The 26217-nt window shown below is 43.3% G+C and overlaps 1 protein-coding gene across 1 annotated transcript in view; it reads left to right on the forward strand.

Moving 5' to 3' along the window:
* The first annotated feature begins 5661 nt into the window (after positions 1-5661).
* Positions 5662-26217, forward strand: part of LOC126161804 (monocarboxylate transporter 13-like) — a 227381-nt gene continuing 206825 nt past the window's right edge. The window contains 1 exon segment of the mRNA XM_049917895.1: positions 5662-5723. Coding sequence (XP_049773852.1) covers positions 5714-5723 — 10 coding nt within the window. The 5' untranslated portion in view covers positions 5662-5713.

Below are 26217 nucleotides of genomic sequence, written 5' to 3' on the forward strand. Positions count from 1 at the left end.
GCATCAGCAGCTGCACGTTCGTACGTATGTTTGATGAACTGAAATGGCAATGTTGACTGTCCTGAAGATGAAAAAGGTTCAGCTGTTTTTAAAAGTTTCTTACTTTTTCCATACAGAATTAAATCTGACAAATGCACATTCAGGTTGCATTGGCAATATTTACAACGGGCACTACTAGGTTCACTGTGTACCTCTAACAACCAATCCTTTAATTGTTTACCACTTACCCACTCTTTTCTAAACTAATGTCGTACATAACGTTTGACATTCTTTTCAGACATGTTCGCGTCAGTCGTAAAAACAAACAAAAAGAGCACTAGACACTAGTTGTTAAACACGCAGTAACTCACTACAACATTGTAGTCTGTATTCTGACCGATGACCTCGGTAGCCGGTCTATGTGGCCCAGCGGTTCTAGGCGCTTCAGTCCGGAACCGCGCTGCTCTACGGTCGCAGGTTTGAATCCTGCCTCGGTTAGTTAGGTTTAAGTAGTTCTAAGTCTAGGGGACTGATGACCTCAGATGTTAAGTCCCATAGTGCTTAGAGCCATTTGAACCATTTTTTTATGACCTCGCTGTCTGCTCTCCTCCCCCAAACAACCTTCTGTAACCTGGTACGCAGCTCCCCAATTAGATCGGTTAAGCAGTCGGCAGCAGCCGGGAGAATTCGTGCCCTAGTGATTTGAGATGTTCGTTGCCAATAGCTCAGCGTACCATTAGCCCGTGTTGACAGCATTGTCGTCTTCTTTGTTGTTGAGCTGAGCTGTCTGTCGTTGTCTTTTGTTGCGCTATATTCATTGTGATTTTTACGAAAATGAGTGATGATGCGCTTGATGGCTCATCATCAGGGCTGTATTCTACTCCATTTCGGAAAAGAAAGCTGGTTATCAGGAGCTCATGGAAGCTCAAAAGACAGGTTTCTGTTTCCTGTACTGGTGCTTACAATACATGGAGCTGGAATTTATTCTCCTCCCCCCCCCCCCCCTTCCTCATCGAGCAACCCGTAAATCCACGCAGCATAGCTTGTCCGCTCTCCTCGCTCGACATATGCAAAGTTACAATTAGCAAGGAGTACCGTACACTAATGTATTGCGCTCACTATCTAGAATTCGCAGCATTAACTCATAGAGAAAGCATATTTTTCTTAGTGTGCTGTTGGTGCTAGAGGCATTTAGTGTACGTTTAAAACTAGTTTGAATCCTGGTGGTGGATGATACTTTCGCTGCCAGCATTTGGCCGGCCAGGGGAAGAGAGATGGTAGTTTAAGCTTCCTGATCGCGTTTTTGCGCCAGTATACTGGATTAAATTGCAAACCTCTCCACAATCTCTCATGAAGAGAGGACGTGTGACAATGTTGATGGTGATTCGTTCGTCGGATGGGAACGTTAAGGTCGGAGGCCCCCTTCATGCTTTTCGAGATAATTACACTGAGTGCCAGCACCGAGTTTCATCCTCTCCCTCCTTGTCCATAAAAACACAAACACAACACCACACCGTATCAGCACTGATCACAGTCTATGTACAAAAACACGCTCTAACTTCGTAACAGTTCGGAGGAAGGCAATGGCAATCCACATCCACTTGGTCCCTTCCCTGGATGGCGTTTCAGGATTCCTGCTTCTACTCTCTACACTCAGTTCGTGAGTTAGGGACTCTTACTAGCCGACCGGAGCGGCCGAGCGGCTCTCGGCGCTTCAGTCTGGAACCGCGCGACCGCTACGGTCGCAGGTTCGAATCCTGCCTCGGACATGGCTGTGTGTGATGTCCTAGGGTTAGTTAGGTTTAAGTAGTTCTACGTTCTAGGGGACTGATGACCTAAGATGTTGTCCGATAGTGCTCAGAGCCACTTGAACCACTCTTACTTACTATTGTGTCTTTGTTTACAACAGATATTAGAATCATTTGCCACCGAATTATGTTTGCTTTGCTGAGTTTGCCATTCATCAGAGATGTTTGATACTGTTAGCTAAAAACATTGCTCAATAGGAAGAAAATCTAAGGAAGTAATTTCAGTTCAGTTTTCATTTTTACATGAAAGCCTGTACGTTACTCTACGCACTTTCTTCCTTGTTTACGTTGTGTAGTATGATGGCTCCGATAATCGTGAGTCCCGCCGATTGTGAAGTACGGACTGTTATGACTTCTTAGTGATAAAGGCCTAAAAACGATCGATATTCATCGTGAGATCTGTGTAGTTTACGGAGAAACATTATGAGTGGTGGAATGGTAAGTAAATGGGTGAGAGCATTGAAAGATGGCCGCACAAATGTGCAGATGAAGAACGGAGTGGGCGTCCTTCGGTCGTTAATGAAAGTTTGGTGCAGGAAGTGGACAATAAGGTGAGAAAAAACAGACGCTTTACGATTTCCTCCTTGCGGGAGGAACTAACGCCAGCAGTTTTCCACATGTCGCAGCCGAACGCTGGCAGCATATAGAACGGCACCTCATAAAAGGAGAAAGTGCGGCGCTTGGGTGGCTTCGTGGATACTGTCGTTGACATATCAACGTAGCAGATGACAGTTGCAGAACTGAAATATGTTTCTCTGATTCGAGTAAGAAAGAAGCTAAGAGATTACCAGACGACTGAATGTAATTAGTACCTTCAGTGGCCTCAGTATTCAACAATACCGTGAAATCCCTGTAGTATGATTTTGCAACACATATAGCTCATCTCAGAAAAATTGCCCTATGTTTAAAGGTAGGAATTATCGTCACTCTCGTTTGTAATTTGAGTAGTGTTAGGTGAGAACGTGAGCATTTTATGCTTTCCTTCTGGTCACCTAAGAAGCGTGTAGAGTGCTGGAGTTTTGCTGAATTTTATTTCCTTCTATTTAAAAATTAAATGACTTTCAAAGTTATGTTGTTTCTCTGCTCGTCTCCTTTTACGTCTAAACTGCAACTGCTCACATTATTGCAGGTTAGTTGGACCAGCTGGCCGGCCAGTGCTGTCCAAGTTACATGCGCCGGTAAAGCTGTTGTCCCGCATTATCGCTCAGTCTGTGTGCGTGTAAAACAGCATAAAACGTACCCTTATGACAGCACTTGCCTGTACTGGACTCAGTTTGGCTTCCGCTCCACGAGAAACGAAATCCAATGAGATTCAAAAAAACGCGGAAGAATACTCGGTGGCCTCTGCGCCAGGCAGCGACACCGTTCGCGATATCGAGACCACCAAAGGAAATGGTACGCCTGTTGAGGGTTTAAAATAAGTTGCGACTTTTGACAGTTCGGTACGGAGTAAGTGGAGTGAAGCGTAGTCGCTTCAGCAGGTGACCGCAGTATAATGCCAAGCCTACTAGGAGCAGCGTTGCCAACTTGACGAATTTCCCGTCAAATTTGACGGAATTTCATGTTATGGGACACGTAAAATTTAGTTTTGACGGTTGACAGATTTTTGGACGGACATTATTAAAACTGGGCCTTTTTTTTGACGAATTTTTCTGGTTTCATTTAATTTTGGAAAAAAATTTCTTTCATAAAACTTTACGAATGCAAATCTTTGTGCACCTGCAAGACAGTACCATGGATGTATTGCACTAAACTCTGAGTTTCTCAGTGTGCTGCAAAAACGGGCTGTATTTCCGATTTGTTCGTTCAAATTAAATACGAGGCATGTTTTTTAGTAAGTTCCGTTTTGAAATTAAAAAAAAAGACGTGCTAAAATGTCAATAATTTTATATTTTACATGAAAGCCTGTACCTTAATCTACTTTTCTACATAATTTCCGTCAATACTGAGGCACTTGTCATAACATGGTACCAGTTTTTGAACACCCTCCTCATAGAATTCTGCCGCCTGACTTGTTAACCACTGCGTCACCACTGTTTTGACTTCGTCATCGTCTTGAAGACGCTGATCGCTCAGGTGTTTCTTCAAGTGCAGGAACAGATGGTAGACACTGGGCGCAAGATCGGCGCTGTACGGAGGATGATCTAGAGTTTCCCATCGAAAAGATGTGATGAGATCTTTGATCTGATTCGCCACATGCGGATGGGCATTATCTTGCAGCAAAACGATCCCCTTGCTCAACTTCCATGGACTGTTGCTTTGATTTTGGTGTGACGTAGGCCAGTCAGTGTTTCATCGCCCGTAACAATCTGGCTTAAGAAATCATCACCGTCGTTGTGGTACCGTTCAAGGACAGTCAATGCACTGTCTAAACGTTTGGTTTTGTGCACATCCGTCAACATTTTCGGTACCCAACGTGCGCACAATTTTCTGTAATTCAAGTGCCCGGTCACAATGCCATACAATACACTACGTCGCAAATATAAAAATGCAGCATTTGTATGATGTGCCTGATGCTGCGCAAATGATTGGTTTTCACGTTTGTACGATACTTTCACACTGGTTCGTGTGAACGAAACAAAGGACATAATCTAGATAAAGAGTTTTTGGTTTTTCATTTTTGTCCAAAAAATTTAATTATTCTGTTTTTTTTTAACTTTAAGCAACCTTCATTAACAAATTTTCATAACTTATCGATAATTAAGAATTTATATTTGCAATGAAAACAGGTATTTCGCCCTGTAGTATGTAATTGGAAACAAGACATGCATTATCCATAAAAATGATGATGAATTTTAGAATTACGTGATGTAGGTATTTCAAATTGAACGAAAAAAATGACCAAGGCGGATCTAGAACGAGCGACCCATGAGCTGCACCAAATCATCAATCTACTTCGTCACCGATTCCGCTATACATTCAATTTGTATTTGTATCTCAACTGAAGTTTTCAGTTCACTAACAGTTCGTTTATGTGTATTATTTAAAAACTGCACAAAAGTATGTGATTTTATGTGACAAAAAGTAAAGTACTGCAGGTTTATTTAGTGCAACAAAATCAACAAGGAGTGTTTAAAGAACAGTTAAATGACTGTAAATATATAACAAAAATTTCAAATGATTTGTACCTTACATCTCCGAACTTGGGAGACCCAGACACCCCCACCTCGTGGTACACGTTACAGAAAAGTCACCGCGTGAGTTAAGTGTTTTTAACTTCAGATGTAATTTCCGATATACTGGTAAACAAACGATTAAATCGCCCACATGGCGAATGGTGTGCTCTTTCGGTACTTCGGAAAACTTCAAAGCCGATTTTCTCTGTAAATTTGTGGAAAACATTAAAAACAACCTATTTCTCGGCACTTTTTTCCGTGTTCCACACGCATGTTTCTCTACGGAGCAGGAAGCAGCCTCAGCCATTTTCATACTGCTTATTAACGGCGCGACAATCGGAGCACAACAGTACAGAGACTGTGACTGTACACTATTTTTGAAATAGCTCAAGCGCGATTAAGAAAAACGTTGATCGCTGTTAATACATTGGACTAACGCAAAGCTTCGTATATTGTAACTTAGTAATAAGATATCTAATACATAAATAGTATCTACTTCCAAGGGCGTAACAACACCAGCGTACGTTTGTTTCGGCTTCTGACGAATCATCGCGTTTGTATTTGTTTACATCAGGTTTATTTTTATGATGAACAAAGTATACACACATAGAGTTTGTTGGTCGGTTGGGGGCGTGTGTAGCGCTCTTACCGTAGAACCAAGAGTGCAAAGCAAGACCGAGTTGTGTTTCCGTGCCAGCGCCATCTCGTCGTTCGCTGGTGGACATACATTAGAGGTGTCAGTCCGTGGTTGGCGTCGACAGTCTTCGCAGCTGTAACTGGGAGCGACCATCGAAGCACGCAGCGTGCGACATGTCAGCAGGTTTGTCACATGCGCATAATATCGGAAATTAACACGGCGCTTTGTTTGTAGTAGCTTTCGGTAGGTTGAATCTCAGATCCAAATTCTTCACATTTATCCATGTTGATGTTAGTAGAGCTCTACTGTTGCGGCCGGAATTGAAGAAATACAGCAACCACCCACTTTCTGTATACTACATTTATACCAAGGCGTGTTTCGGGGTTTCACCAATCTTCAGTTGGCGTATAATACATTTATATCTTTGCAAATACACTACATTTTGAACGTTGCAGGTACCATGCGAAAACTAGCAGTTCGGTTGTGTACTTGAGTTCTATGTTTAATTTTGTTTGTTAGATGAACATATTATTAACATGTAGCTCATTTTATCACCTTCACATGAACACACACTGTTAACTTCACTAAAGTGCTGATACAGTATACCATTCGCCATGTGGGAGATTTAATCATTTATCAGTATATCGGAAATTATATCTTAAGTTCAAAACCCTTAACTCACGCGATGACTTTTCTGTAACATGTACTAAGAGATGGGGGTGCCAGGGTCCCCCCCCAAGTTCGGAGATGTAAGGTGGAAATCATTTCAAATTCGTTTTATATATTTACAGTTATTTAACTGTTGTTTAAATACTACTTGTTGCAATAAATAAGCCTACAGTATTTTACTTTTTATCACATAAAATCACATACTTTTGTGCAGTCTTTAAATAGTAGACATAAACTGTTAGAGAGCGGGACTACGTTCTGAAAATTTATGGTATCTCTGTAGCAGATACATATTTACATAAAACAAAGTTCTAGAGTTTTTCACTTGCACATAAAAATTGCCTTAGATAGGTACAAACAGATCTGTGCAAAATTAGCATTCAGTGCTGGTATCTACAATTTTACCAGCACTCAGAATGCATTTAAGCAGTAACACTTTATTTTATTGGTGAAACAGAAAGGTCCCCATCACAGTTGCCGTCATCTGAAGGATCCTTTGCTACAGAACTTCGATCACTATCTATTGTTAAATCGTCTTTGTCGTTTTTATTTTTGTGTATATCTCTGACATATTCCTCCTTCCACTCACAATTTCATCAAACTTAGGATCGTTAAAATTGGCTTGTTCCTGTGAATACACTTTGTAGTATACAGGAGGGAGCAGGTAAGTAGTTCACGAGGCCCGGTCCAAGGGTCCGCAACTCATGACAGTAACACGTGTCAACAAAAAAGTGATAAAGCAACCGACAGCAAAAGATTGTAGGATTGGCGATTTAAGGAGGGGAGGGGGAGTATAGAAGCATTCCGCCAGAACTGACCTTGGAGAAAGTTTTTTCGCTCGGTCGTAGAGACCATACCTCGTGAGTTAACGGTTAGAAGGAAAGAAGTTAAAATGTTACACATACAGAAACTTTCTGAGGTCACAGGTGTTCATAGACAATATTACTAATCTTAAAATTTGATGCCTACCTCTATATGACGAAAAAATGCTTAATATACATTACACATAATATCAAGCTATTTTTTAGTCATAGGCATGTATCAAGTTATTAGGTCAGCAATGTTATCTGTGAATTCAACTGACTTCATAAGTTTTCTCTGAATGTGTAAGTTGTAACCAGTCCTTGCAACTTCAGATATAAACAGAAACGCTTAAGTCGCCCACACAGCGAATGCTGCACTGTATCAGTGAAACCGAAAGCGTTTATGTTCTGCATATAAAGGCCAAGAGCTGCATTATAAGATACGTGGCGAATAGGATTATAGCACAGGAGAAAATACTTATTCTCATCAACAATGTAGGAAGTAACTTGTCAACAATGCAGTATGTGGGTGGCAAGTGGTGCTTAACGCCAGCGTCAACACTGTTAGAGTACTCTTGGGTGAACTTCTGCCGACTGTTGTCTTGGCCTCGCACCACGTTTCTTTAATGTTAGAATTACTGTCTGTAACGTTGCTGTTTTTTCGAGCAGTTGTTCAGCGGGACATATGAAATTGTGAGAGGAAAAAGTATTAATGAAGATAACAAGTCTACATGTATCGCACTGTTTCTATTAATCAAACGATGAGTGAGTGATAAATACTACAAATTATCTTGCAGTGACATCCTCTGACCGTGCTTTACATATTTGTAAAGAGAAGCGGGTGTTAGAATATGTTTAAGAACAAAACTGAGCGCGCCCAACTAATAAGTAAATATAAAACTCGCATAACTAAGTAGCTAAAGAAATTGTTTGCACAGGGCAGCCGCAGCAATCAAAATGCACTCGTTAAAAACAGTATTGATGGAGGTATTAACGTATTACGCCAATTCAAAATGGGTGAAAGCCTGAAACATGTATTGGCATATACTGCAATCCGCATTATATACCGGTACTTGATTTCTTCTAGTAATTTGATATTGTTCACAGGAAGTCTTTCTTTCCGCTGTGAATTCTGCGTCTTTAAGATCGCTCCCACGCCTTGCCCCAAGTTGTCAAGCTTGGATGTGCAATCATTTAGCATAAGCATACTTCGCTTAAGTGTGACAGTGGCCCCGTTGTAATCCTGGCATGGCGTGGAAGGGGGCGCGTCATGTTAGGAAAAAATTTATATTGTGAGTAGCAATTAGGTTTATGTTTTGTCAAACGACATACCGCTGATCGGGTTTGAATTTCGCCCTACGTCGATGTTATACTCTTTGTCGCCTGCGCCACTACCGTTTCCATAACTGACACGCGCAGTGCAAGGTTTGGCTCGTGTATCTCAACGCATCCTTGTAGTGACTACTACAATTATGGTCTTACAATTATAGACATGGCGAGGAAGACTTGACTGCAGTATGAAGAGGTTCCAGATTAGTGACAAACATAAAGACATCAGTGGTCCGTCAACTGGCGGAGGGGAGGGAGATAATCCAAAGGCGAAAACGAGAAGCTATGGTAACTATTTATTGCTAGGCTTCGCAACCACAACCAATGGGGAAGAACTTCCTCTGTGTGTAGTTTGTTTAACGAGTTTAGCAGCTGATAGCGCGAAACCTAACAAATTAAATACATCTTGAAGCCAAACATCCTGAATTAACCGGAGAAGCAAAAGATATTTTTGTCAGGAAACTAAATGTTTTACGATCTACCCAGAAGAACTTTGCTAGAACGACGAATGTGACGTCTAAGGCACTTTTTGGCCTCTTAAGACTTCTCAAAGAATTGCTAAATGCAAGAAACCACACACGGTTGCAGAAACTCTGACTTTACCAGCAGCGATTGACATAGTATCAACAATGTTGGTGACTCATTTGCTCAATAGTTTAATAGTATTCCCGTATCTAGTGACAGAGGCATAAAAGAATGACATTTTACGATTTACTCGAGCAGGGGCACTTCTTTTCTGTCAGTCGATACTGAAAACAGCTTACAGCTGAAAGCCATTTTGACATACTGAATATTTTTTTAATCAAAACGTTATATTACAAAATAGGTGCATTGGAGTATGCACAGACGGAGCTCGCTCAATGCCTGGAATTCATGGTTGTTTGCAAACGAAAGTTAAAGCTGCAGTTCCTGATGCTGTATTGACTCACTGCATGATAAATCGGGAGGCTCTGGCCGCTAAAGAACTTCGTCCATCCCTTCATAAAATTCTGCCAACGGTTATACAAACAGTTAATATTACTAAGGCCAAATCTATAAATTAGGGGCTTTTTAAAGTGCTATATGAGGAGATGGGCGCACAACACAGTTGCTCTTATTTTTAGTAATGCTCAACGGCTTTCAAGGGTTAAGTATAGAAAAGAGTGTTTGAACTTAGGAATGAGATTATTTTTGTTTTAAGGAGAGAAGTCACTCTTTGGCAGATTGTTTCAACAACAGATTTTTTATTTAAAATGGATTACCTCACTTATATTTTTGAGAAACCAAATACTGTATTCTTAACACTTCACTTCAGGGCAATGGCATACTAGGTATGTTCCCTTTTGTAGTGTGCTAGAGGATTCACATAATATACTTCCAATGGCGATAAAAGCTTGCTTTCTTCATCTTGCAACATTAAAGTTTACTTAGAGAAATATTTCAGCAACGATTTTGATAAATTTAATTGGATTAAAAATCCTTTCATAAGTGCTCCTGGAGCATCTATTTCTAAATATAGAAGAGGAAGAACTGCTTACTGAACTCGTTACACTTCACTGAAGAGTAAATTTAATTAAATGTCTGTTGGAGTCTTGGATACATATTAACAAGGACTTCCCACCGTGAAGCCCAACATGCAGTGAAGATCCTGATTCCTTTTGCAACAACATACTTGGGCGAGACTGGGTTTTCAGCTGTGTCAGCCATGAAGTCGAACTACCGTTCAAAGCTAAATGTAAATAAAGAACTTAGAGTGACTCTTTATGTTATTCCTCCACGCCTTGGGAAACTTTGTTCTCAGAAGCAAGCTCATCCATCATACGAAACGTTTTAATTTAAATTTTTACTGCTCTTGTAATTCTACTATTACTACTACAACTACTACTACTACTACTACTACTACTACTACTACTACTACTACTACTAGGCTCTGTAGCCCTTGAAGGGCCTTGGCCCGCACCATATCCTGCCATTCTATCCGGTCCATGGCTTTAAGTCTCCATCCTCTGACACCCAGCTTTTTCATGTCTTCAACTCCGTCCACCCATCTCTTTCTGGGACGTCCCTTCCGTCGTCTGCCTCCAGCCTTGCCATCAAAAATCTTCTTACATATTCTATCTTCTTCCATTCTGACCTCGTGTCCTGCCCATCGCAGTCTTCTTATTTTAATGGTAGCGACAATGTGAGGTTCTTCAAAAAGTTCTAATTCTGCATTCGTACGGATGTGCCAGTCTTCTTGTTCTTATATTGGGCCATATATTTTACGCAGAAACTTTCTCCCCCAAATGCTAAGTATCCTTTCCTCATTTGCAGTCATGGTCCATTTCTCGGCACCACACAACAAATGCTCTTATAATTGTTTCGTAAATGAGGATTTTAGGTTTTCGTGATAGAAGTGAGCTCCTAGGCATGGGTAGTGTTGCAAAGTAGCATCTGTTGCCTGCTGCTATTCTACCTGTCACCTCGCTGCTGACGTCATTTGTCTCTGTGATAATCGATCCGAGATACTTGAAGCCTATCACCCTTTCAAACTCCTTGTCGGCTGTCCTGAGATTCGTAGGTTTCGCTGGTTGGTCATTGCCATATATTTGGTCTTTTCGACATTGACTACCAGGCAAAGTCTCCTTGCACCTATCTCCAGTTGTTAGGCATCAGCCAGCACAGCAGTGCTTCGTGCAAGCAATGCCACATCTCTGTAGGCGAGGTACTGCAGTGAACGATTAAAATGGTTCCTCCTATATCTCTATCTGATTTATGACTTTTTCTAGGCAGAAGTTGAATAGCATTGACGAGATATTGTCACCCTGCTGATGTATGTTTATTTGATGTTCGTAACATTATTCAAGTAGTAAGCGTAATGTGAATATTTGGTCAGTTGTTGACCTATTTCTTCTAAAACCACTCCGATAGTCTCCAATTCTCTCTTCCACATACGGAGTAAGCCTTCTAGTTAGGATCTTGGAGAACACTTTATATGTAGTATTTAGCTGGGATATTCCTCAGTAATTCTGGCAGTTTAATTTATATCTTTTTTTATGAGTGATGCACATAATAGCCGTTTTCCACTTCCATGGTATGCTCTCCTCCTGCCAGATGTTCAGTATTACTTTATGTATTGCTTTCCACAATGCTTCCCCTCATATTTGGAGTTCCGCCTGGATCTGATCTTCTCCAGGTGCCCTATTATTTTTTAAGGTTTTAATGGCTTGTATCACTTCCTCCAGTGTGGGTTCTGGTGTTGTGACCTCTGGTCCATAAGTTATTTCCACCAGTTCTTCTTGTTCTTATCGTTCTACTTCTGGGTTCAGTAACTCTTGGAAGTATTTTCCCCATCTGCTGAATATTTTATTACTCTCCCCTATCAAATCTCATTCTTTATTTCTACATATATTTTTGTGGCTTAAACCCAGCCTTTCCTGCTTCAATCTTTTGGTACCTTTCACATGCTTGCTTCTCTCCTCCTAGTGGTTAAGTTTCTTCCCATTTTACCTTTTCTAGTGCTCTTTTCTTCTTTTTCCAAACCCTCTTAGCTACACGACGCTTCTCATTATATTCATTCAGATTTTCTCTAGTTCTTCTCTGAAATAATTTTCCGTAGTGTGTTACGCTCCTCAATTCTTCTCATACATTCATCAAACCAATCTGCCTTCCTGTGAGCCCTTACATGTCCCAAAACCTCCCCAGCTGCCTCGATAATTGCTGTATTATATTGTTTTCACATTATTTCTATATGTTTCTTTGCCGTGTTGGTATTGTTCTTAGTCCCCTCTTCTATTTTCGTCTGATATATTCTCCGTATTTCTTCTGGCTTTAGTTTCTTAATGTCAAAACTCTTCTGTTTGTGGCCTTTTTGTTTACTCAATAGTGAGATTCTTTGCCTGTACTTAATTCTCACTAAATGATTGTCTGAATTTGTCAGTTCCACGTTGGCTCCATCATCCATTATGTCTGATCCGTGCCTCTGGTCAATCAATATATGGTCGGTCTGATTTCTTCTTTTTACTTACAGCAAAATCTACAACCCTAATTCCATTGTCATTTGGTATTTCATGGAGGCTATGTCTTCGTACAGTTGGCTGATAAGCCTCTTCTCTTCCTAGTTTTGCATTCAAGTCTCCTATTAAGATCTTATCATGTTTAAGAGCCTGATCATACAACTGCTCTACCTGGCTATAAAACTCATCCTTCTGTTCATCTGTCTCCTGGGCGCATGTACATTTATAATTATGTTCAAAAGTTTTCCCCTTGGTCTTAATATGGACATCCGTTCATTGATTGGTTCGAAGGGCATTACAACATGTTTCAGTCCTTTAGCGACCACAAAACCTGTACCAAAGATTTCCTGACCCCATATGTCACTTTCACGTAATTTCCTGGAGAGCCAATAGTTCTATACTATAGTTGTTCACTTGCGTTAGCAGTTGCCATAGGTCTTCAGCTTGGTATAGGCTCCGCTCATCCCATGTTCCTATGTACATATCTCTTATCCTTTTTTTTGTTTGCTGGGGTCGTCATCAAAATATCTGTCCGGCTTATTCCTTTGTTAGCATTAGCAACAAGTGATTTTTTTACAGGTAGCTGGTTCCATTTGCAGGGGATCATCCTTATCCTTTGTAGATACCTCTACTGTCTGCAACGCAGCAATTGATGGTTGGGGATCCTCTGCCGTTCTTCCAAGCCATTCGCCCCATACCTGCTGGTTTTGGTCCGCACCAGGTATTTTATTTCCCTGGTACCCTCCATATCTGAAGGACGTTCCCCTATCCGCAACTTGGGGAGGCGCATGGTGGAGGACCAGCAACCCCACACGGGGTAATTCTTGTTTGCTGAATTGTAAATAATGTTCATTTCATATTTCTTGAATGAATGAAAACGTGATAAAGATAAAAAATTTGTACCGTATTTTCGTTATAAGGAGTCTTGTTATTTTTTGTTTCTGTTGCATAAAATACTTTTAAATTTCATTTGGTGAACATAATAAGGAAAAAATATAAAATGACTATTTTTATTAATAACAATAGGCTTGGGGGCTGATACTGCTTTTCCTAGTGAAGGGGTGTGTGTGGGGGGGGGGGGGGGGGGTTCGAGGAAAAAAGTTGAGAACCACTTGTTCTATGTTACAGGAACTGGTTGACGGTGATTATAAATCCATAATGTTATTGTAAGGTAACAGACTGTTAAATAACATTTCAGCATTGGGTTATCACTATTACGAGCTGTTGGACTTTCCCTTGCTATAATGCAATCTACACGGAGAATTTTTGCCGCGGAAGTACAAAATTCTATAGCTGCGTCCGACAGTGTAACAACTTACAGAAGACATTGTACATTATCTTAGAGAGATAAAAACTCACACTTAAGAAAACTTAAATCGGAAGACCAAACTAAAAAGTGCTTATTATTTACTACCGTGACAAAATTTTATCTGTTTGCTTTCCCTCTCACTTCATTCCAAAAATTGCCCAAAACTGACCTAATTATGAGTTGTCTTCCTGGTGTGGCAGTGTAAGCCTCGCAAATATTTCGCCAATAAACCTTCCGACATACATCCTGGGTGCTAGTAAACAAAGCAAAACAGATATTAACAGCGTTATCGCCCCTCAGCTTCTGAACACGGCTCAGCGATTCATCAGTGTAAATACAGTACTGTTATGGGAAAGTTGTTCACATTTCTCGCTGCCAAGTTAGTATCTTGGCTTTTGTCATTTATCGCAGTTGCAGCGTTATCGTACTCTGGCTTGTAAAGTAGACAGCGAAAACTTTATTCCGAAATTAGATTTTAATATTCCGCAAGCTGTCGCATGTAAATGTGATACTACAGAACTCGTCTACTGGCCATAGAGGTCAAATTATCTAAAATTTACATGGATAACTTAAGGCGATTACCGCAGACTCCATGCAACGAAACCGAAACCTGGCCATCCTTGTTCATTCAGACCATGTTTTCCGCCTGTTAAGGTTAGATATCGGCGGGTCGTTAAACTACCTGTGTAACCATTTTCGCGTGTCTGTGTACTAGTTCATTATCACTTCACGATTTAGTGGGGCAAAGTCGATCGCTTAACCTCGTAACAGACTGATTAACCTAGCTGATATTACGTAATTTCTATTTTTTATGCATAAGACATGTTTATAAAAGCACAACATTGCTGATTGTTGGCTGATACTACATCTACATGGATACTCTGCAAATCACATACAAGTGCCTGGCAGAGGGTTCATCGAACCACCTTCACAATTCTCTATTATTCCAATCTCGTATACTGCGCGGAAAGAACGAACACCTATATCTTTCCGTACATGCTCTGATTTCCCTTATTTTATCTTGGTGATCGTTCCTCCCTATGTAAGTCGGTGTCAACAAAATATTTTCGCTTAAGGAGGAGAAAGTTGGTGATGGGAATTTCGTGAGGAGATTCCGTCGCAACGAAAACGCCTTTCTTTTAATGATGTCCAGCCCAAATCCCGTATCAATTCTGTGACACTCTCTCCCATATTTCGCGATGATAAACGTGCTGCCTTTCTTTGAGCTTTTTCGATGTACTCAGTCAGTCCTACCTGGTAAGGATCCCACACCGCGCAGCAGTATTCTAAAAGAGCGGACAAGCGTGGTGTAGGCAGTCTCCTTAGTAGGTCTGTTACATTGTCCTGCCAATGAAACGCAGTCTTTGATTCGCCTTCTCCACATTTTCTGTGTGTTCCTTCTAATTTAAGTTGTCCGTAATTGTAACACCTAGGTATTTAGGTGAATTTACGGCTTTTAAATTAGACTGATTTATCGTGTAACCGAAGTTTGAGTTCCTTTTAGCACTCGTGTGGATGACCTCACACTTTTTGTTATTTAGGGCCAACTGCCACTTTTCGCACCATTCAGATATCTTTTCTAAATCTTTTTGCAGTTTGTTTTGATCTTCTGATGTCTTTATTAGTTGATAAACGACAGCGTCATCTGCAGACAACCGATGACGGCTGCTCAGATTGTCTCCAAAATCGTTTATATAGATAGGTAACAGTAAAGGGCCTGTAACACTACCTTGGGGAACGCCACTCGATGACTTTCCGTCAGTTACTACGGACTGTGACCTATCTGACAGTAAATCACAAATCCAGTCACATAGCTGAGACGATAGTCCATAAGCACGCAATTTCACTACAAGTCGCTTGTGTGGTACCGTGTCAAAAGCCTTCCGGAAATCCAAAAATACGGAATCTATCTGAAATCCCTTATCAATAGCACTCAACACTTCATGTGAATAAAGAGCTAGTTATTTCACAGGAACGATGTTTTCGAAACCCATGCTGACTGTGTGTCAATAGAATGTTTTCTTAGAGGTAATTCATAATGTTATAACACAATATATGTTCTAAAATCCTGCTGCCTATCGACGTTAACGATATGGGCCTATAATTTAGTGGATTACTCCTACTACCTTCCTTGAATATTGGTGTGACCTGTGTAACTTTCCAGTCTTTGGGTGCGAATATTTCGTCGAGCGGACGGTTGTATATGATTAAGTATGGAGCGAATGCATCAGTATACTCTGAAAGAAACCATGCAGAAGACATGTTCGGATGTCAATGAAACTTCATGCTTTCATCTTGCAAGCAAGATTGGCAGCCTTTACCACTTCTGTTAGCCGCTCGAAACCAGAGAGAATGTCTTCTGACCCAAAGTGACACACATCATCGGTACCAACATGAGCAACCACCTGCAGATGGCTGCACCCTGCGCTCTTCATGGCATCTGGGAGGACCGTTTCCACATCTGGAATGACTCCATCCAGTATGCACACGGAGTGCAAGTTGGTATTCTTACCCTTCTTGTGAGCTAAGTCCTAAGGGGCCCCATAACGCGCCTAACATTGGAGCTCCCAACTACCAATAATCCGCCCTCTGTGGTTGCCCGGATCTTGCAGGTTGAGTGGTTTCCTCTGAAACAGGACAGGCGACAGCATCTGGCTCAGCTACATTGTCAGCCACAGACAGCACCTGGAACCGCGGAGGTCTTATGTGCAGCCACCTAGGAAGTTTTTAGTCGCCTGCTTCACCCTGGGGCGACCTCCCACTCGACGACAGGTGAAGGATCAGCCTCAGTGCAAGCAGTAACTGGGTTGGCCACTGGTGAGGACCGATTGGAGGACTCTGCCGTGCTGGACGTCAGTTGGATCCCCACGGCCGGCCCACAACAGTGGTGCCCATCCACTGCAGCCTCAAACTGTGTAACTGAAACCATCACAGCCTGAAGCTGAGAGCGAAGCGTCACCAACTTGGCTCACATCTGCACACAACAATCACAGTCCCTGTCCATACTAAAGACCGTGGAAAACTAAACGATGCAGATGAACGGACTATTGGCACGTACTGCACTACTCTACTCTAGACCCTGATGGAAAGGCACAAACTGTGTCTAGTAATATGCAGATATTCGAAAACCTAACTATCGAAGCACTCAGGTGAAACTAAATAATTTGCCCCTGATTAGGAACTTGTAACATGTCAAAAAATCAATTTACTTTTCGACGCAAACGAAAAAGCGACAACTGTGGGTATTAGATATTAAATTTACACGCAGAAACTCAAACTAAACTATTAAGGCACACAGATGATACAATAAAATTCGCTCCTGGTTAGGAACACGTAAATGACACAAAAGCGGTTACTTACCTGTTGCTGTCTGTCGGCTACTGCTGCCTGATTCCATATGTATCCTTCCAGCCCTTATGAAACTGTACTAGGAGTCTTGTGAAAAATCCACATCTCAAATGTTGAAACCAGTCAAATTCATCACATGATATTTCGCCACTGTGAATTGAGACACAATAAGAACTTGAGATAATAGGTATCATGGGGACCTACTGATTTGGCTTATTCCAAAACTGACACATATTTACTAAAGATGATAAGATGGAATATTCAAATACAGTCAGATCACTGTTTCCAAAAGCAAACGTTCATCCAGCTAATACTACAGAAAAAAGTTCATGTTTTACAAAAGCATCTGTAACCCAACTGCATCAGTTGGATTAGTGTTAATAAACTATTATTCATAATATTAAATTCTTCATAATTTCGAAAATATTGCAGACTCGCAAAATCAAAAACCAGTTTTGGAATTAGCACACGTTCCTTTAAGGTGATATACTTTACACTTAATTGCAATCTTTTGCAATTTCGTAAAAATTACATTTTGCTAAGATGGCAGAACTAGCAGTGGAAGGAATAGCTGACTCAAATATTGTTGCTGCCACATTTGCATCCATTACAATTAATTTAATATACAAAGGAAAAAATCTTTTGAGATAAAAATAATAAATTAAAATAGAACCCCCCTACAGGCAGCTCAATTCTGCAGTGAAGTACATATTTATACTTTCTTTTTATGCTATTACATTCCTTAAACTGACGGAGAAGGACGCTTATACAGGGGTGTCTGAGAAGATTGTAAGGGTCTTGCAGGGGAAATTTTGCTGAGCAATAATTATGAAAAAGAAGATACGTTGCACCGTTTGAGTTGTGCGTGCAAATTTAAGCACTCCCACAAGCTGAAATGCTATAATGTACAGACATCTGTGATTCTGTGAGTTGCCACTTGCTGAAATTATCATTACCAGTTAAAATCCCCCCCTGCGGGTCTGGCGGTTATATATTCCTGCCTGTCATAAGAGCCTACTAAAAGGATCTCACACCTTTCGGCCTTCATGTGATGGTCCCCTGTAGGGTTTGACCTCCAGTTTTCAAAATTTTCCCAAAGAGCGAACCAATTGGAGAAGGATGCCTTACATGGTGCATCGTGTCCATTGTGCATTAAGATCTTTAGCCCATTTTCTCATCGTGGCATTGCAGTCCCGATCCTCAATCTCATGAGTGAGGACACCTTCCTGGGTGCGTTTTCCTCCACCCACAATGCAGTGTTCTTATCTGTGCCAATGATGACCGTGGAATTCTTTGCACCTCATATCCAGCACTGTAGCCAGTCTGTTGTGGTGGGGCCGCCATGTACCCTTTTGGTTGTAATCCCCTGACTACACAGGGATCACTTTTATGATACGTGCGCCATTAACTCCACACGTATGCCAAGGAGCAGATGCCCATCACCCTGTGGCATTAGAACTCCCAGCAATGACCATCCTTCTGGGTGGCCTTTGCTGTGGCTGGGTGGCGCCCTGGGGAGGGCCCCTGGTCTGAGTGTGTGGCATCAGGGCAGATAATGTGTGATGCAGTGTACCACATCTTCACTTGGTGATCAAACGCCAGCAGTCTCTGAACGTTCCAAGTCTCAGTACAATGCAAGGAAGTATGATCATAAGTCGTCCCCCCCCCCATATCCACACCATGGGACGAACACCAAGCTAAGGATGGATGTGGCTCTTATTTGCCCTGGTACCTTGCATGTTAGAGAGCTCTCTCAATGAAGCCTCAGTGTTTTGTAGAGCATTTAGAGGACAAGTTAGAGGTGGTGGAGGGCTTGTCCAAAATGTGGTCAGGGTCAGTCTTCATAAAAATGGTATCCTCTGCCCAGTCACGGGCATTACCCGCTTGTGACAAGTTGGGGGATGTTTCCATTTCTATCACGCCTCATAAGAGCTTAAATATTGTCCAGGGTATTATATCCCACAGGGACTGTGTTTTGCAGTCTGACAACGAGCTGCACACACTTAGTGACGAGGAGTTCATTTCGTCTGGCATGTCCATCGGGTTCTGAGGGATAATAAGGTTGCCACCGGTGCCTTCATGTTGGCCTTAGAGGGTGACACATTACCCGGGAAGGTCCTGGAGATGGCCTACCGATGTGATGCCAAGCCATATATCCCTAACCCAATGTGGTGCTTTTAGTGCAGGAAGTTCAGGCATATGTCTTCCCACTGTACTTGCAGCATCACATGTCGAGATTGAGGACGCCCATCACATCCTAATACTCAATGTGCCGCCTCCCGTCTGTGTCAACTGCAGAGAGCATCACTGCCATTGCTCACCTGACTGCAGCATTTTACAGCGTGTAAGGAAAATCTTGGAATACAATACCCTGGATCGACTGACCTGCATTGATGCCAAGAGGAAATTTGACCACCTATGTCCTGTGGCTGTGACCTCTTCTTATGCTGCCACTACAAGAACTGTTATAGCCTCATCAGTTCCACAAGTTCCAGTCAGCTCTCAGAGCCGGAAGACTACACCTGCCCATTGATGGTGGGGGGCACTTCCCTCCATGTTGCTCCCACACCACCTACCTCAGGAGCACTGTCTCCCCCCCCCCCTATCATCAGGCATACCAGTCCCCATTTCTTCAGCTCCTCTTAATAGGAAAAGGTCCCTTGGGTCACTCCCTTCCCCAGTTTCTCCTAGTGGGAAAGATAACACCTTCCAGTGGCTGAAGTGCCCAAAAGCTGCTCGTTGTAGGGCTTCACGATCATCCTCAGTCCTGGAGACTGAAACAGTGAAGCCCTCCCAGCCAGAGAAACCCAAGAATCAGAGAGAGAAATCTAGAAAGAAGACCGCCCAAGGCCAAGGGAATTACGGTAGCAGCCACACCATCGTTACCTCCAAGCTCTGCATCTGCAGATTTGGAGATTGTGGCATCCCCTGAGGATCTAGATCTCGCCGGACCCTGAGACAAAATGGATATAGACTGCTCAGTAAAAAATTGGTGGCAGTAGGTGACCCTGAGGCGTAGACTGCTTCACCCAGTGTTTCATATCTTCCCAGTCTCAAGATCCAGTGGCAATGCGGCAGTTTTTTCCACCACCTGGCTGAGCAATGGCAACTGTTTAGCTTTACACCTGCTTTCTGCATTGCCCTCCAGGAAACCTGGTTCCCGGCAATGCAGACCCCTGCCCTTTGGGGACAAGAACCATAGCGAATATCATAGTCAGGTGGAGTTTGCGTTTATGTCCTGAACTTGGTATGTAGTGAACCTGTCCCCTTCAAAATCCTCTTGAAGCTGTGGCTGTCAGGATATGGACGACGCAGAAAATAACTGTCTGCAATGTATATCACCTTCCAGATCGTCCACTACACCTGAACGTATTGATTGCACTGATTGATCAACTCCCTAAACCTTTCCTACTTTTGGGGATTTTAACGCCCATAACCCCTTGTGGGGTAGCACTGTGCTTACTGGCCATGTCAGAGATGTCGAAAATTTACTGCCCCAACTCGACCTCTGCCTCTTAAATAATGGGGCCACAACACATTTTAGTGTGGCTCATGGTAGTTACTTGGTCATCGATTTATAAATTTGCAGCCCAGGACTTCTCCCATCTATCCACTGGAGAGCACATGACCACCTTTGTGGTAGTGACCACTTCCCCATCTTCCTGTCGTTCCCCTGGCATCATGCCCACAGACGCCTACTCACATGGGCTTTAGACAAGGCAGACTGGGTAACTTTCACCTCTGCTGTCACCGTTGAATGCTCTCCACGTTGTGCCACCGCTGTTGTAATTGAGCAGGTCACTATAACGATAATTTCTGCGGCGGTAAACGCGATCCCTCGTTTTCTAGGGTGCCCCCAGCGAAAGATAGTCACTTGGTGGTCGCCGGAAGTTGCTGAGGCAATTAAGAAACGTCGGCGAGCTCTACAGCGGCCTAAACGGCACCCTTCCCTAGAGCACCTAATAGCCTTTAAGCGGCTCCGTGCCCGTGTTCACCAACTTACCAAACGACGGAAACAAGTGCTGGGAGAGGTACGTGACCACCTTCGGTGCCATACGTCACCTTCCGAAGTCTGGATGAAGATAAGACTTCTTGGGTACCAAACACATGTCCCTGGCATTAACATCAATGGCGTGCTCTCCACCGATGCAAACGCGATTGCCGAGCACTTTGCTGAGCGCTATGCTCGAGCCTCTGCATCGGAGAACTACTCCCCAGCTCTTTGCACTCTCAAATGGCGGATGGAAAGAAAAGTCCTCTTGTTCACTACACGCGAAGTGAACCCTATAACGCCCCATTTACAGTTTGGGAGCTCCTCAGCGCCCTTGCACATTGCCCTGACACAGGTCCTGCGCCAGATCGGATCCAGCCAGATGATTAAACATCTCTTGTCTGACTGCAAGCAATATCTCCTCATCTTCGACCGGATCTGGTGCAATGACGTCTTTCCATAGCAATGACGAGAGAGCACCATCATTTCTCTGCTAAAACTTGGTAAAAATCCGCTTGATGTTGATAGCTACCGGCCCATCAGCTTCACCAGCGTTCTCTGTAAGCTGCTGGAATGTATTGTGTGTCGCTGGTTGGGTTGGATCCTGGACCCTGGCTGGAAGGGAAGGAAAATCCTCTCGTTTACTACATGCCACAGTGAATGCTATAACGTCCCATTTACAGAGTGGGGAGCTCCTCATTGCCCTTCAACATTGCCCTGACACAGCTCTTGGACCAGATCGGGTCCACAGTCAGATGATTAAACATCTCTCGTCTGACTACAAGCGACATCTTGTCATCTTCAACCGGATTTGGTGCGATAGCGTCTTTCCATCGCAATGGCGGGAGAACACCAACATTCCGGTGCTCAAACTCGGTAGAAACCCATTTGATGTGGATACCTATCGGCCCATCAGTCTCACAAACGTTATTTGTAAGCTTCTGGAACGTATGGTGCGTTGACAGTTGGGTTGGGTCCTGGAATAACTGGCCTACTGGCTGCTGTCTTTTTTGATTTACAAAAAGTGTATGACACGACCTGACATCATATCCTTCCCACATTATACAAGTGAGGTCTCTGAGGCCCAGTCCCGATTTTTATCCAGAATTTCCTGTCGCTTCGTACTTTCCGTGTCCAAGTTGATGCCTCCCATAGCTCTCCCCATATCCAGAAGAACAGGGTCCCGCAGGGCTCTGTATTGAGTGTGTCTCTATTTTTAGTGGCCTTCAATGATCTAGCAACAGCGGTAGGGCCGTCCCTTTCACCTTCTCTGTATGCAGACGACTTCTGCATTTCATACTGCTCGACAAGTACTGGTGTTGCTGAGTGGCGCCTACAGGGATCCATTCACAAGGCGCAGTCATGGGCTGTAGCCCACGGTTTCCAGTTTTCGGCCGCAAAATCGTGTGTCATGCACTTCTGTTGTCGTTGTACCATTCATCCTGAACCAGAACTTTACCTTAATGACGATCCTCTCACTTTAGTGGTGACATATCTATTCTTAGGACTGGTTTTCGACGCCCGATTGACTTGGCTACCTTACCTTCGTCAGCGTTATCGGAAGTGCTGGCAGCACCTCAAAAACCTCCTTGCCTGAGCAACACCAACTGGGGTGCAGTTCGCTATACTCTGCTGCAGCTCTACAGAACCCCGGTTCAGTCCCGCCTTGACTATGGGAGTGTGGTTTATGGTTCGGCAGGGCCCTTAGCGTTGCGTTTTCTCGACCCAGTGCACCACTGTGGCGTTCGCCTAGCAACTGGAGCTCCTAGGACGAGTCTGATGACCAGCGTCCTTGTGCCTCCATTGCAGGTTAGGCCTGCACAACTGCTGGCCAGTTATGTAGCATAGTTTCATAGTTCTCCTGCGCATGCGAATCATCTCCTTTTCCCACCCACAGCAGTTCCTCTCCCGCATCAGCGGCCCAGGTCAGGGTTTCCAATAAGAGTTCTTGTCGGTTTCCTTCTTTCTGAACTGGAATCCTTGCCTTTATCACTTATATTTGAGGTCCATTCACGTACAACTCCATGGTGTACACCTAAGGCCGCAGCTTCGCCTGGACCTTTCACATGGCCCTAAGGACTCTGTTAACCCCGCGGCTTTCCGCTGCCACTTCCTCTCGAATCTTGACATGTACTGAGGCCACGAAGTGGTTTACACCAACGGCTCGATGGCTGATGCTCACGTCAGCTTCGCCTATGTCCATGGAGGACATATTGTACAGCATTCATGCCCAATGGCTGCAGTGTTTTCACTGCAGAGCTGGTGGCTATATCTTGTGCTTTTGAGCACATGTTTCATGCCCTGTGGAGGCGTTTCTTCTGTGTCTTGACTCCTTGAGCAGCCTACAAGATATCGACCGGCGCTATTGTCGCCATCCATTAGTGGCGTCCATCCAGGAGTCAATCTATGCCCTGGATCGGTCCCATCGTTCAGTGGCGTTTCTGTGGACCCCAGGACACGTCGGCATCCCAGGCAACAAACTTGCTGGACAGGCTGGCCGAACAGGCTACGCAGAAACCGCTTCTGCAGATGGGCATCTCTGAACCTGACCTGCGTTCTGACTTACGCCGCAGGGTTTTTCGGCTTTGAGAGACTGAATGGTATAACAGTACGCACAACAAACTGCGTGTCATTAAGAAGACTACAAATGTGTGGAAGTCTTTCATGTGGGCCTCTCGCAGGGAATCAGTTGTCCTCTGCCGGCTCTGCATTGGCCCCACTTGAGCGACTCACAGTTAAGTCTTGCGCCGTGGACATCCCGCCTCAGTGTCGCTGCGGCGCCCGGTTGTGAGGGGCCCATATTCTGGTGCACTGTCTCACTTTGACTGCCCAGCGACGAAATATTGGCTTACTGGGCTCGTTGCCTCTCATTTTATCTGACAAAGCTCCATTGGCTGATTTAGTTTTACGTTTTATTCGTGAGGGTGGGTTTTATCATTTGATCTGAGTTTTAGTGCATGTCTTTTATCCCTCTGTGTCCTCCACCCTAGTTCTTTTAGGGTGGAGGTTTTAAACTGTTGCAGAGTGGCTGGCTTTTCCTCTTTGTTCTCGTGGCCAGCTTCTTGTTTTGCTCTCTTCTGTTTCTAGAGTCTCTTTGTTTTCTTGTCTTTTGTTCCTTTTTTTAGTGTTCCTTGCCCTTCTTTCGTTCTTGCGGTTTTTCCTTTCTTTCCCTTTTGTGTTACATGTCTCGTCTGTTTAATTGTAATACTTGTGGCATTGTTTTATTAGGAACAAGAGATCAATGACCTCGTAGTTTGGCCGCTTCCCCTCCTCTTTTAAACCAACCAACCAACCAACTTCAGGACTCTCCCAACGGCTACTTCTAGGCATTTTATGCTTGCTAGTGTTTAGTGATTTAATGCCAATTACATAATTGAATAGTTATCGCACCGTTGCTTATCACAATATGTACAGGCTGTCCTGTTTAATCACGCAATAATGATAGACATATAATAACTTGATACGTAATTGTGGTATTTATTCGCGGTTTGCATCCACTAGTATGGTAACTCTGTCTTGTTTGGCCGCGGCAGTTGGAACATCAAGCGCATGCGTGTAATTGCTTTGTTCGCCTAAATGCGCGGCCATCCGGACCCCACAACAGGTGATGTAAGGTTTCTATCGCGGAGCGAAAGTCTGTTACGTTGGTATGATATCGTGTGACCTGGCCGTCTCGATAAGTGCGCGGTCAGCCAAGGGAAGAGGCCCAGGTTCAATGTGCGGTCGGTTCGGAGATTACCTCCGCTCGGTGACGGAGTGTTGTGTTGCCCTTACGTTCGTATCGTCGTCATTACATTCCACTAATCGGAAGTTTTTTTTAGTTGTGGCGTTATCTTTCAACAAGTGGCGCACCATGCCATTTTGTGCGAGGGGGGGGGGGGGGGGGAGGGTTGTTCTTGGATCATGAGTTTCCAGATCACTGGGTTGGGAGAGGTAGTCCATAGATCCAAGATTTCTTGGCCCGCTATAAGCTCAGATATTACGCCACTTAATTATTTATTTTGTGTGCGTATTTGTCAAGAATAAAGTGTACCAAACTCCAGTTCGTGATCTACCAGAACTGTGCCTTCGCGTTCCTGCAGCTATCGCAGATGTTACGCCTACAATGCTGCGAAACGCTTGGAGAGAAGTGGAATGCGGGTTAGGTGTCTGTCGCGCCATTAAGTGTTCATATCCAGTTGTATTACGTGTGAAATTACTTACAGCCACCGTCGGCCTTTAGGCATGTGCAAGCGGTGCAACCGCACAGGGCCCCACGCAAACTTTCTGAACGTCACTTCAACAACAGGAGGAAGTTTGGCTGAAACATTTTTGTCTAAACTAGATCAACTAGGACTCGATTTTCATGACTGTAGATGCCAAAGTTACGATAATGGCACAAACATGAAAAGTTATCGAAATGGTATTCAAGCCAGGATTGTAAAGCGCAATCCAAGAGAATTTTGTATGCCATGTGCCAGAGACAGTATTAATCTTGTGTTATCAGATGCGGCAAAATCTGTAGCAAAAGCACTCACATTTTTTGGTGTAATTCAAAGAACATACATTGTTTTCAGTGCATCCACTCAGATGGGAAATCTTATTGAACAAGGTAGCAACTTTTAACTGTGAAGAATCTTTCAGATACTCGATGGGAAAGTGGGGTGGAGTGTGTCAAGACAAGAGACTCAGAGATGCCCTTCTTGAGGTGAGCAATAGCACTCTTCAATCGAAAACAGAGCGAAGCACACACTCTTGCTGTGAACGAATTAGAAAGCTTAGAGTTCATTGTAGGAGTTGTCATAGGGTATGACCTTATCTTTGCCATTAAAGCAGCAGCTTAGGATTTTAAAGCAGAAAACAGGGACGTGTATGTAGCAAGTAGAAAATCTAGTTAAGTTTGTTGAGAATTTCCGTGAAGGTTTTGATAAGCCGCAGATAACAGCGGAAGAGATAGCTGGAAGTTTGCGTATTGAACCAAAATTTGGAGACAAAAGAATTGGACAGAATGCGAAGCAAATTGATTTTGAAGGTGACATGGTTTGCAGAGCTCAACACAGAGTACTGTAGTTGATAGTGTTAAAAAGATTGAAAGTAAGTTTTGACCAACTGGCTAAGTATCCTCAAATATTCGGATTTTTGTTTTCTGTAGGGAGTTTAAAATACGTACAGTACGAAGAACTGAAAATGCTATGCAAAAGCCTTGAGAAGAACTAAGTGTAAACATAAATGGTGTATGTCCGAAGGACATTGTTGCATCAGACCTTATGACAGA

The sequence above is a fragment of the Schistocerca cancellata genome, chromosome 2, assembly GCF_023864275.1.
Source record: "Schistocerca cancellata isolate TAMUIC-IGC-003103 chromosome 2, iqSchCanc2.1, whole genome shotgun sequence".
Taxonomy (NCBI): Eukaryota; Metazoa; Arthropoda; class Insecta; order Orthoptera; family Acrididae; genus Schistocerca; species Schistocerca cancellata.